The sequence below is a fragment of the Poecilia mexicana genome, unplaced genomic scaffold (assembly GCF_051168715.1).
Source record: "Poecilia mexicana isolate PSO_F unplaced genomic scaffold, ASM5116871v1 scaffold_13, whole genome shotgun sequence".
NCBI classification, from domain to species: Eukaryota; Metazoa; Chordata; class Actinopteri; order Cyprinodontiformes; family Poeciliidae; genus Poecilia; species Poecilia mexicana.
Window position 1 is genome coordinate 24,402,856 of NW_028263382.1, and position 13,113 is coordinate 24,415,968.

At 40.2% G+C, this 13,113-nt stretch overlaps 2 protein-coding genes across 2 annotated transcripts; both read right to left on the minus strand.

The window, feature by feature from the left end:
* Positions 1-61: 61 nt before the first annotated feature.
* LOC106927278 (phosphorylase b kinase gamma catalytic chain, skeletal muscle/heart isoform) lies at positions 62-8,944 on the minus strand. Its single transcript, XM_088011921.1, has 10 exons — positions 7,533-8,944; positions 7,191-7,337; positions 6,255-6,433; positions 6,090-6,144; positions 5,949-6,014; positions 5,710-5,873; positions 2,590-2,680; positions 2,295-2,448; positions 2,094-2,219; positions 62-785 (listed from the first exon to the last, which is right to left on the minus strand). Exons 2-10 carry the CDS (start codon positions 7,271-7,273, stop codon positions 519-521), a joined length of 1,185 nt encoding a protein of 394 aa, XP_087868047.1. The 5' UTR covers positions 7,274-7,337; positions 7,533-8,944; the 3' UTR covers positions 62-518.
* A 117-nt stretch (positions 8,945-9,061) lies between these two features.
* Positions 9,062-12,709, minus strand: chchd2 (coiled-coil-helix-coiled-coil-helix domain containing 2). The gene is made up of 4 exons (XM_015002741.2): positions 12,547-12,709; positions 11,481-11,730; positions 10,733-10,880; positions 9,062-9,432 (listed from the first exon to the last, which is right to left on the minus strand). The coding sequence occupies exons 1-4, from the start codon at positions 12,594-12,596 to the stop codon at positions 9,422-9,424; spliced, it is 459 nt and encodes a 152-aa protein (XP_014858227.1). The 5' UTR covers positions 12,597-12,709; the 3' UTR covers positions 9,062-9,421.
* Between the last annotated feature and the right edge of the window lie 404 nt (positions 12,710-13,113).

A 13,113-nucleotide genomic window follows, 5' to 3' on the forward strand; every position in this document is an offset into this window, starting at 1 on the left:
AAGCGCTCCGGGAGAGATGCATAAAACACATCCAAAATACCTTCACCTCAAAGACACAACCTTCAAATGCATGAAAGATTTAATAAATATGTTTGTTATGCAAATTAAAGTACTCTCTTAGAGCAATTGTCATTATATAATCTTTTTAGCCTGTACACTCTCAAATATACAAGTTCAATGAAATTTCAGCCATCCAGACTTGAGACATTTGGGGAAAAAAACAAAATTTAAAACTAAAATCTACATACCGATCTTACGTAAGTGAATAAATAGTCTGACAAAAGTTGAAGACTTGACTCAGCGCCTTGGATGCTACGCTCCCCTAAATTAAGAACTTATTACTTTCCAGAACTTTCTCTGCTTCTTCAAAACAGAAATCCAAAAGCCTCTCTTGCATAGAAAGTTTTTTTAAGCACGTCCTCCAAACTTTAACATTCAAAGAACACCCGAGTCGGGCTGTTTCTCAGTTTACCAGTTCGGTTTCTGGAGTAGAAGTGACTCCCAGTCCTGTGGCCACTTTACCAGCCGTGTTGGCCCTGCTCATCCGCCTCGGCGGCTAGGGACAGCAGGACAATCTTTGGAGAGTTCTCGAAAAGCGCAGCTCTGTTCTGAGTTTGGCCCTTCTTGACCCAGTGGCCGTAGATCTTGAAGGCGCATGCGTCGATGAGTTTGCGGATGGGCTTGACGGCGTACGGGTCGCTCTTTATCACCTCCTTGGTGACGGGTTTGGCACGGCGGTAGTGGCAGTAGATGCGCATCGTGGCGAGCACGGTCATGCAGATGACCTGATGGAGAAACGTAACCATTCATAACAACGGAGTGGTAGTTTCGCCTTAAATCGTGATCCAAATTGACTGTTTCTCTTTTGTATTTTGTCATTAATAAGTAAATGATAGGCGTTTAATGAAGATTCAGATGTTAATTCATAATGTAATGAGTTGAAATGGAGTAGTTTCTTTTCTCTTTTCAGCCACTCCAACATTATACAGTAAATAAGACCAAAGGATGTCAGTATAGGCCAGAATTGTTTCTAAGATTATAGTAGGAAAATAAAATTAAAAGGTAACAACTGGCCACCACTATAGTGTAGAAGCTCAGTAACAAAGGTACCTTACCATCGGTAAATGTACGTGAAGGAAAATGTAGAGACCCGTCTTAAGTTGGTCAGTGAACATCAAAAATGATTCAGTGGTTTGAGAGAAAAATCTGATCTGTTCAACCCAAAATTAAACTCTTTGGGATAAATTCACCCAGTATTTGGAAGAAAATCAGAATATGATGTGAAGGATGACATTTAAAAATCCAACTGCAGCATTAGATGTCAATTATTCTTAGTGACCGTTTTCTTATAAATCACAATCACAGTTAGATTTTCACAATCTAACTGCTTGGAGGGGCTCTCAACCAGAACCCAGGAAATGGGTCTTTAAGCTATACAAAGACTCAGAAGTACCATCAATGTAATAAAGGAGCGACCAAAGACGGCTCATTGGAGACCGAGTCTGTCTCCACGTCTCTGTCGTACAGAAAATCTGGGCTGAAACTTCAAGATGCCAAGCAACAGCCAAGAAACCCAAAGAATTTAGAGTGCTTCTGTAAAAATAGCCACAAGAAAGATCTCACCTCTGTGCTTTCCAGAAAAGAAAGCAGTAGTAAACAGGGGGATTTACTACTTATTTAACTGTGATGTGCAAATCAATCTTTGTACAGTACGAATTGGAAATATTGTGGGTATTTTGATTATTTTTTTCTCTACAGTTTCAAATGAAAAAAATTAAGTCTGTTGATTTTATTGTTGGTGCGATTTACACCCATAGGGTGTAAGAATCTGAGAAAAAAAAAAGATTAAAATTCAGTTAATAAAGTGTATAACTGATGGGAACAGACTTGGCCACAGTCTAGGAGATTGTTCAGACCAAAAACAAATCTCAAAAATCTTTCAGTCCAGTGAAATAATTTTTGTTAAGGAAACCGTTACCTCAGCATCTGTTTCATTTTTAATCTGTGGATGAAATCTCTCGAATCAGGCAAACTCTTCAAATGCTAGCAAACTATTTTGATTCCATTTGTCTTGAAATCTGACGTTTCCTTACCTTGAACCGCCTGTATGGACTGAACTGTCGCACCTCGTTCACCACGTACTGGGAGAAAAACGTGTGGTTCAGAACATCTGACGCAGTGAACCGCTGCCTCGGATCCACCACCAACATCCGGGAGATCTGAGTAAATGGCACGACGCCACTTTTAGATTTCTAAAAGCTTATTGCAGGCAAAGACAAGCAAAACAAACCTACCAGATCTTTGACTGTGTCAGAGCAATCCTCCCACTCTGGAGATGAGAAGTCGTAGCTCCCTGCTAAAATCATCCGCAGCATCAGCATCTGTTTTCTGTGCCAGAATGGCGGCGAGCCGGCCAGCAGCGTGTACATGATCACACCGGCGCTCCATCTGCAAACACAAACAACAGCAGGAAAATCTGTGACCTGGTTAAGCAGAAACTATACATCAACCATCTAACTGAAGCTTCAATAGCAGCATAAACAGAACAGCTCATGTGAGACGGACGTGGTTTCGTCTCTGGTCACTCACATGTCAACAGCTGTACCGTATCCTTGGTGACCTGCATCCATGGAGCACTCGATGATCTCAGGAGCCAGGTAGCCAGGCGTCCCACACACTTCTGCAGGAAACACACAGTCAAACAGACAGAAACTTTTACTATTAAAAACTGAGCACACTTCTTTCTGCTTTTTGAACATACTGCACTCTGCATCCACAAGTTTGTGTGCTGGTGAACAGGAGTGTTGAATGTTTGATCAAAGAAACATCCTTGTTTCAGAGCTAGATAGAAAATTAACTGAATAATATCTACTGTAGGAATTGAAGTGCAGTTGAAATCAGATACATTGTATAAAAGGACATGACCTTGTTCACCCCCAAGTCGACTTAAACCTTTCCTCTTCAAACAATTTAGTGTTAATTTTATTCCCTAAATGTGGAAATTAGATTTGTTTAAACTTTTTCTTACAGCCACTCATTTAAAAAAAAAAATATATATATATATATATACCGTATTTTCCGCACTATAAGGCGCACCGGATTATAAGGCGCAACTTCAATGAATGGCCTATTTTAGGACTTTTTTCATACATTAGGCGCACCGCATTATAAGGCGCATAGAATAGACGCTTCATACTCTATTATTACACATCCACATTAATAAAGAAATGGTCCCCGAGTACTTTATATAGTAGGCTGGCCCAGTCGTTGTTTCACTCACGGTGTTGGTGTTGCGATATTATGCCCAACTGCTTTCTGGGTAACACAGACCAACCGACACGCTGCCGCTGCAGTCTCTGTCTCTCTTCCCCTGCCCCTCCCCCCCTTTAAATGTATTATCAAACTTTATTAACAAACCAGTGTTCTGACAACTATCCCAGCATGCACCGCGCACTACTTCTTCTACGGGGAAAAAGAAGTTGGCGGCTGCTTACCGTAGTGGACCAACTACGTAAGCAGCCTACTGCATGTCTGTGTAAACATGACGTCTTTCATTTCGATCTGAGTTAATTAGCGTAGCATTTCTGCCGGATTTTCACAACATATCAGCCACGACAATGGACAGGGGAACCAACAAGTTCATGTCATCTTTTTTGGACGACATCAAGGTGTTTGAGCCACTGGATGCCTCCAACATTGTGCGCGTCACAGCTAAAAGCTACCGATAGATGAGGAAAACAGCAGATCCTCACACCCTCAGCATAAATATAGCTGTGGACAAGATCACTGATGCCTATTGTTCTTGCAAGGCTGGGTAAGTCGGCATTCATGGTTTTGATGGTCCACAATGTACATTAGCATATGTTTACTACTGTAGCTTGTGTTTGTGAGACGGTCACGCACGTGGTAGCTGCACTGTGACCTAAAATGGGCATTAGCCAATGAAACGCGGCCCCTGTGGTAAGGTCCGTTGCTGGACCTGTTGTGGCTCAATATTGGTCCATATATAAGGCGCACCGGATTATAAGGCGCACTGTCGGCTTTTGAGGAAATTGAAGGTTTTTAGGTGCGTCTTATAGTGCGGAAAATACGGTATATATATTTATTTATTTATTTATTTTTTTTAATTTTTTTATTTAAACTGTATTCTTTGGCCCGTTGCTGCTGGTTTTACTGAATCAGTTTTATATATTGCTTTGCTCAAACACACTTTCTCAGCCTGCAAACATTTTTTTTTCATTTGTATAACCTCATAATATGAAACTTTCATACTTCAAAAATGTTTTTTCCTGCTTTATGTCTTCTATTTTGGTGAAGTGCACCAGTATGTGTAATTATCTCTTTGCAAAAGTAAATTATAAAATATCTGAATCTCTTTTGCATGAAAAAAAAATCCCAAACCCAGAATGTGGTAGATACATTTAATTAAAGGAAACTCTCTTTCACCTATTTAATGGATGTGGATAATTACTGAAATTTCTCTCTATTTTTTTTAATATAAATTTATATTATAATGAGATGACTGATATATTTCGGCACATGTACTGTGCATCAACAGTCTTATAAGCCTGATATTTACGGACTTTAAATGAGGGTGCTACATGTCAGGTAAAATTTACTTCCTGTTATGATTGTAAATGTTAATAAACAATAAATGTGACTAATAGAAAAAATCCTTTATAGGTAAATAAGCTCCCAATTATTAGTCATTACACTCTTGTCTCAGCATTATTAACATTTTCATAATGGTATGATCAGTGATGACTGATAAATAATAGTGCTATCCTTTGAGTTATAAATACCAACATTCAACATAGAAGTACAGTAAAAGAGTCGGGGTGTTTAGTGGGTGGTAGAGAACTTCTGCTGAGCCTCTAAACAGATTTCTGAGAAGTCTATTTAGAAAGCGCAGCGTACTGCGACCCTCTGTGGCGGTACGCGGTGTCCTGTGCTGTTCATAGCAGGAAGCACACTTTGCAACCAGATCCAGATTTACGCCCCCCGACCACCAACTGCTGCTGTAATGACCAGCAAACTCTGCAGGCAGCAAAGACCGCAAGAGCAGGAAGTGACACTGTAGCTATTGTTGAACTTTGAGTCAAAGCTTGGAGTTGTCATTATGTCTGTTTGTAAGGATTTATGTACCTTACTTTTCAGACTAAGCCACAACTTTTTTCCCACTCTTTGAACCAAGAGGCTTGTAGCCCGGTGCGGCTTTTCTGTGAATTTTTCTTCAGCCGCCAGGGGGCTCTTTAGCAGGAAGTGAATCATTGGAAGTCAAAATTGGAAATCAAAGAAGAAAGTGCTCATTTTCATTTAGAACAAGCACAGCAGGCACGATGGAGAAATTTATTCAAACTCATATGATGCAGCTTTTAAGTTGAATGTTATCAGATTGATAGCCGCTACACGTGAGCTCGGCGTGAATAAATCCATGGTTCGACATTGGAGACGGAGGACTGCGTCCTTAGCAGATTTATTAAGTGCGCAGCCCTCTGCTGTGTCCTTGAGAGCGGCGGAGATATCAGCGGCTTATAGCCCAGTGTGGCTTATATATGTACGTTTCCAGGTTGTTGTTTTTTTTTTATTGTAGGCGCTGCTTATAGTTAGGTGCGCTCTATAGTCCGGAAAATACGGTAAACTTAAAAGGTAATTTTGATGAGATGTCTGCCGTGTTTAAATTGGTCACTATGGAAACTGTTCACTCACCTTTCAGTGTCTGTCCTGGCTGGATCTGCACAGCAAAGCCAAAATCTGTGAGTTTGATGTTCATATTGTCGTCCAGCAGGATGTTCTCAGGTTTAAGGTCCCGATGAACAATGTTCTGGCTGTGAAGGAACTGGAGCACCTCCAGCAAAGCACGCATAATCTTTCTAAAAGGAGTAACACGTTAAATTGTAAAATGTCTTTAAAAACATTGCACTGCCTAAGAAAACTTGCTTTCTGACCTGGCTTCTTTCTCTGTCAAAGTTACTTTCTCTGTGAGGTAGTCAAAAAGTTCCCCTTTCTTCATCCTGAGGGAAAGAAACAAGACATTAGAGAAGCTGCAGGATATTTGATGTGTTATATCTGTCAGTCCTGACACTTACAGATCAAAAACCAGGAAAAAGAAGGCTTTGGACTCGTAGCAATCTTTCAGCTGTACTGGAGAGGAGAATTCAGTTCATCAGTGGATCAGCTAAATACCTAAGCATCATCGGACAAAGGTCAAAAAAAAAATTCCAGTTAAACTGAGAATAAGAGAAAGTGCTTACTGATGTTTTCCTGCCCGCAAACTTTCCTAAGAATGTCGATCTCCTTGACCGTCGCTTCTCGGATCTCCTGGATCTCCTGCGGAGTCATTTTGTCAGACGGGGTGATGTCTATGATCTTTACAGCATATTCCTGATCTGTGCGCTTATCCACACAGCGACGGACCACACTGCTTACTCCCCTGTCCAATGAAGAGAGGAAAACATCAGCTTGTGTGGGATCTTGATTAATATCCGAGCAGAAACTTTACATGTCTGTTCACTTTAGTTGGAACTTCAGTTTCATATGATAATTTATGCTTTTATCTGCCTTTTAGCATTCATTTGCACACACAAATGAATTAAAACTTCTGTTACTGTATTCTGATGAAATTGATTTTTTTTTTAAAGGTTCAGTCTCAGAGTTCAACCTGCTGAAACTAACCCGCCCCCCTGACTGTGGCTCTGACTGTCAATGAACAGAATGTCCTCACTTCCAGCGACCTGCTGACCTGTATGTGAGAAATGCATTGAAGTTATGTAATGACTCAGCATGACTGCCGTTACCAAAACCCTCTTAGAGATGTAAGCTTTGTCCACAACACGCTGAAGTTAATGAATGCTGCCTCCTGCACACTGAGCCTTACGTAACATCTGACAGGCGGTGGGAATGACAATGAGCAAGCTGTGGGTTTTGTGGCAGTTCACTAAAAACTCATGGGACGCATGTCACATGTAGTCAACTGACAACCACAAACTTTAAAAGTGTGAAGGAAATGAAAACAAAGGGATCCATGGATGTTTTACAAATAAAAACCGGAGAAGAGGGGTGTGCATGCAATGACCTAAAAAAACAAAACAAAACAAAAAAACTATTCACACCCTGAGAAATTTTCTACATTCTTGTGTTTTTGCTTGGACCTTCAGTAGTTCTGTGTCTCGCGGTGCTTGCTCACATACCTGCCCAGAATCTCCTTGGGGTCGTACTTGTCGTAGAACTCCTTCGCTCCCACCCAGTCTGGGATCTCCTCCTCTTTGGTCATGACGGAGCGACGCTGGTTCACTTCCAAATGTGTGCAATGTTTTCCTCTTATAGCTCACAGCACACTGCAGGAAATGCACATGCTCAAAACAACACTGGCACAACACAGGGGCTTCTCAAGTTGCTCTGAGTGTCAACTTTTAATGAGTAATTCCTAGGGCTGGACAATAAATCATGAGCAACATGTATAGTGACAGGGAGGAAGGCAAAGGAAGTGCTTTAGTTTCTAAGCCTTAGTAAGGTTGGTGGCATCAACTCACTCGCTGTCTGGTTACTAAGCAACAACTTGTTGAGTAACGCACACAGTTGTGGCTTGGCTTTGCCCCCTTAACTGCTGCAGATCTGTGCACCTTTCCTGTGGATAAAACAGGAAAAGTCACGCCACCAGTTTGGGAGTATTTCAGACATTTAAAACAAAAAACTAATTAATAATTACCTGTAAGACTGATATTGAACACTTATATAGTGATATGTTTTTCAGTCATATCGTCCAGCTCCAGCAACTCATTACTTCCCGTTTCTGTGATGGACTGACCATCTGTCCAGGGTGTCACCACCTCTCGGCCTTTAACATTAAGTTGGTATAATTATGACATGCATGGCCTGATTTTCTTAGCTACTCTTCTAAATAGGAAAGGATCGAGAACATTTCAATCAAGCCCAGAGACAGGATGCTAAAGAGGGACTTTGGAGGAGGTCAACAAGTTTCCTTACCCACTAGATGCCATCTACATGCCAGGAAAATGATTTCTTTTGTCCTACTCTCACTTATAAATGTAGGGAGTTTGCTAAACGAGGAAAGGATTTGCTCTAGAACTGAATACAGTAGTCGGATGATACCAAGGGTGAGTTAGTGCATCACAAACTGTTTAGTTTTTAAGGACATTTGAAATGCAGATATGTTTCTTCCAGAAAACTGGGAATGGGTCATCATCGGTTGTTTAGAAGCAGAATACTTCAAATGATCTACAGTCAAATGAACAGAAATGATTCACCAAAAACATTTTTCCTCCCTGTCCTCAGATCTAAAGCCTTTAGAAAGATGGAGGGTGAGCTGATAAAAACTTGGACTCAGGACTACAGACAAGAGTGCCTGTAACCAGGAAATAGTCAAAGATCATTTTTTAGTAATTAAAACTTTTGTCAGAAGTTTTGCCCAACAAAGTGATATTTTTGCCCCCCGTTGAATAAAAGTACTCAAATTAAAAGCTGTTCTAGATTTTTCATTGTGTGATTATGTTTCTATTTAATATCAGATCCTTTCAGTATCTTCATTTATCCATCTCCAGTAAAGCCAAAGAAACGCTTTGCTTACTCACTGCGTCGTTCAGTTCTTTCTTTCAGCTGCTCCAGAGGTACTCCATGCTTGAACAGGACGTCCTTCCAAAAAGCATAAAATCAGCCACCAAGACATCCAGTCAGACCCCAGTGCTGCGGAATAGCTGTAGGATTGCTGGTCCCGTGTTATAAAGGTTGAGCTTTAATGTCAAATGCCAAAAATAAATGGGTTCTTCCGCAGCAGCAGCTCAGCACATGCACACAGTAGAGATCCCCAAACTCACAACCAGCAGCTTCTTCTCCCACAGCTGTGGACACTTTGAAACACTTCCATGTTCAGTTTGTGGTCTGTACTGAGATTAGAGTGACACGACAGGTGCTGCAGCCCTGAGGTATCCCTGCATTGAAGCTCCTAAATCTAATTGAAGAGTGTAACGGATAAGAATAGAAACATTTCAGCGTTGTGTAATGTAGTCCGACTGAGGAGGCAGTGAAATGAAACACAGCGACATTATCATCCAAGTGCTTTATTCGTTTTCTCCTCGTTACAACCAAACCATAAGGTGAGAACCAGGAGCTTTATTCTACATATTAAGTGTTATTTGAGATTTTATAATGAAAGCACTGCTAATGAAAAGCACTGTTAAAATTACACTCAACTCAAAACATGACACCAAAATATATAAACAGTATTTATAAGACTATTATTACAAACTCTGCAGCAGTGTTCTCACTACAAAATAATGTTGCCAGTCAATTATTTAAATAAAGCATGTTTATTGATTGATTTATTGATCCCTTGTAGATTACACCCCGCTAGAATCTGGTGAGCTGACGTGTGATTTCAACTCTGCAGGACTTTGTTTCCATCTCAAGAAAAACCTAAAGAGAAAAAGAAAAGTTCAATGAGAGGTTTGTTCTACTTTGTCGATAATAACAGGAAATATCCTTCTCTACATTATAGGAAATAAAATAAGCATTTAGGAAACACTAAGAAAACCAGGAATGAGGCTTAAAAAGCCACACTACTCCCCCTAGTGGTTATATTGAGTAACAGCCTTTCATAATACTGCAGTCATCCTGTTCTATTTTACTTTCTCAATCTTCCTTCATTTTCTTATCCCCATCAGAAAAAAAAATAAAAGATGTATATATAAAGGAGGAAAATGTAACTGAGCTGTTATTTTAAAAGTATATAACTTTGACACAGCTTACGATGGTAAGCTGTGTCAACTGCACAGAGTAAACTTCTAATTTGACAATTGTGCAACAAACTTTGCAGGTGTTCAGAGTTGTATTCAATCATTTTAATGAAAAGTTGAGTGGAAGGTATGGGTTTGATTAAAAGTGGTGTTTTTGCGTAAAAGCACCAGGAACACCGGTAGCAGAGGTTTTTGAAGCAAAGCAGTTTGGAGGTGATTCATGTGGACTGTGACTGGACTCAGAGCTTCAAGCGCCACCAGAAACATACGTATCCAGAACATGGACTACAACTGTTGCGTTCCTTGTTTAAAGTCACTTATAAACTACGTCCAGTATCAGAAGCGCCTTAATTAGACTAATGAGATAAAGGATTGAGTCTCCAGAGACAGAAATAGGATATGTATAAGGAAATAATAAGAGCACTTCATGTTTCCCTCTGTCAACCTTTGTAGAGATGCTGATTAATTTTTTTCAGGAGCCCTTGAGATGTCTTCAAACTACTAAAAGTATCTGACCATTGGCTTTTGATTGCTCAACAACGTTGGAGTGACCTCAAACAGTCTGGAAAATTGTCAAGAAGAAGATGAGTGGCAACTAAAAGTTAATGCAGAAGAGCTGAAGGCCGCATAAAAGCAACCTGGGCTTCTTTGACACCTCAGCAGAACTGCAGGCTGATGTCCTCCATGCCACGCTGCATTGGTGCAGTAATTCATGCAAAAGGAGCCTAAACCAGTTTCAGCCCGTACATTAAATACACAATGTATTAAAATTAGATTTCTGAATCACATGCAGAAGGCTTGGATTTTATAGAAGAATCTAATTTTATTTTAAATATATTCTATAAAAGCATTTATCATTGAAATGTACTGGTAAGAAGATAAAACTTGAAATTGACAGTTTTTTTTAATAGAATAAAAGAAAATTATAAAAGCTACCTGGCAAACAGATTCAGAAATAATCATAATTATTGTACACTTACCATTAGCAGACCTGCACTGTTTGAGTACCTCGCTGAATCCCTCACAGAGCTTCAGGTCACTCTGGTTCTGAGCACATTCTAGGAACTGCTTGAGTTCGTAGGAGCAGACCTCCTGCTGCTGCTGGCCTGCTTGCTGCTGGTACGGCTCCTATGGACAGAAACCACATGAAGATGTGCTGACAGATACACTGAATGTGTAGAAAGCAACATTTTGTATCTGCAGCTCCTTCCAGAGATACAATTCTTATAGTAAACTGTAAAACACAAGTCGGGCTCACTTAAGATGTTTATCATTACAAGCAATACTTCCAGGCTGCATTTCATATATTTTCCTGTTTCTGTTGTCAAATGTGCTTCTTTAATTTTATTTCTGTTCCTGCATTAAAATCGTGTTCACAGTTCAAGTATTATTTGCACTTGCGTATTTTAGCTCTTAAACATTTCTATACATAGAAATGCAAAGAAGTTTAATTCTGATGTATGCCAATAGGTGTGTTTTTGAACTCGACTTCTCGATTTGAAGTAAATCCACTGATTCCAGGTTGGACTCTTTAAAGAGGTTATTCTTGCTTACAGTACTGAATCTTTCTCTTCTCTTTGCCGATCCAAACAAGAGCTTTAGCTGTCATGTACACTTTATCACCACTCTTTACTGGATCTGTGATTAAAATCCTGCCAGCTGTCTGGTAAACAAAATAATCTTCTCTAACACAATCCTGGTCTCCCGGCAGGTTGCTCATCGGTTTACCTGGTACGTGACGTCAGGACTGGCAGCCTCAGAGCGTCCTCCGCTAAAGGCTCCGGTCATGGCGTGGCCGATGGTGTGTCCCACGGCAGAGCCCACCGCCACACCGGCGGCTGTCGTAGCCATCTGTGCGAACAAACCCGGCTGTCTGGGCGCTGCAGCCGGAGCGCCCACTGCAGACGGAGCAGCCTGCATGGGGACCGGGGCGTGAGATGGCGCACTGGCCATTGGTGGAGGAGATGGAGGTGCCCGGCTGTGAAAAGCAAAGTTCAATTAACAAGAGGCCAAACTTAATAGTACAAAACTTTTTTTTTCCTAGCAGAGATAATGTTAAAAATTAAATCTGGATCACTGTGGACTAATAAACTAAAATTAAATATGGGGTTTAATAATACAGAGGTTTGTTCATAAAGAGTTTTTCCCATTTGAAAAAAATTAAATGTACAAACTACACAACAGTCCAGCCTGGTGTTGTTTAAGGTCACTGACTTGGAGGTTTCTTCAGGTCGTGTTACGTAGCAGAACTGGCGAGACTAAACATCACTGTTTATTATGTTGATGTGCACTTATACATTTAAAAAAAATATTTAAAAAAAAAATCCATCAGCTGTTGGGCTATTAAGCCACCGAGTTTTCAAGTACCTATAAAAAAACAACAAAAAAAAACTACTTGTAACCTTAACAATACGTTATATCAGATTAATATACAACCAGTATATTGGGTGAAATATCTGTGTAGCCTAATGTCTATATGCCTTTGTATTCTTTATAAATACAGAATGGTTTGCTGGTTTAAATGGAAATGTTCGCTGCTGTAAGACATTTTAGCGCAGAGTGACCTTCAGTCCTTTCAGTCGATGACGTCTGAAATAACTCGACTCTCTGGTTAAAACATCTAAATACAGTTTTATATCACTGACAGCAGTAAATCTCATTAAGTTTCCTGGCTCAGTTTCTGTCTGACACACGACACTGTTACCGTTACCTCGGTGTTAGCATGTAGGCTAACTCGCGCCCCAAATTCATACGGTTTCAACAACTTCTAACAACATTAGATATATAGTATTACCTGGCGGGAGGGCTCATCCTGGCGGGCCGGCTTCTGCTTCCCCGTGGCATTTTCAATAACTAGGTTTGTTTCACTGTCACTGTGAGAAAAGACTGGCGCAACTCTGAGCCGCAGCGACACACGCTCGGTTTTATCTCGACCTTTAGTTAATCCGGAACTTTCCATGTGTTACATCAGTTATCCTCCGGGTGACTTCCGGTGCCTCAAAAAACAATTGTGTAACTCGCAAATTATAAGTTAATGGTTTTAAACTATTTGTGTCTCATTTTATTCGTGTCATAAGAATCCTTTGACAAATCCGCAAATTTGAACACATTTTTTAAAGAGTTTTTTATTATTATTTTTTATCTATAACGTGGGAACTTTGGTGCTTGGTCAGAAAATGTAACTAAATAGGGCAAAGAGAATTGAAGGTCAGGAGTAAAGGTGGACTGATATGGGTTGTTGAAGGATATTTCATAGCAGCCAGTCATCAATACTCCAGGTTTGATATTATTATTAAACAATCCTGTAAAATGGGAGCAATAATCACCACAGTTCCAATATTTTGGAAAAACAGAAATAGAA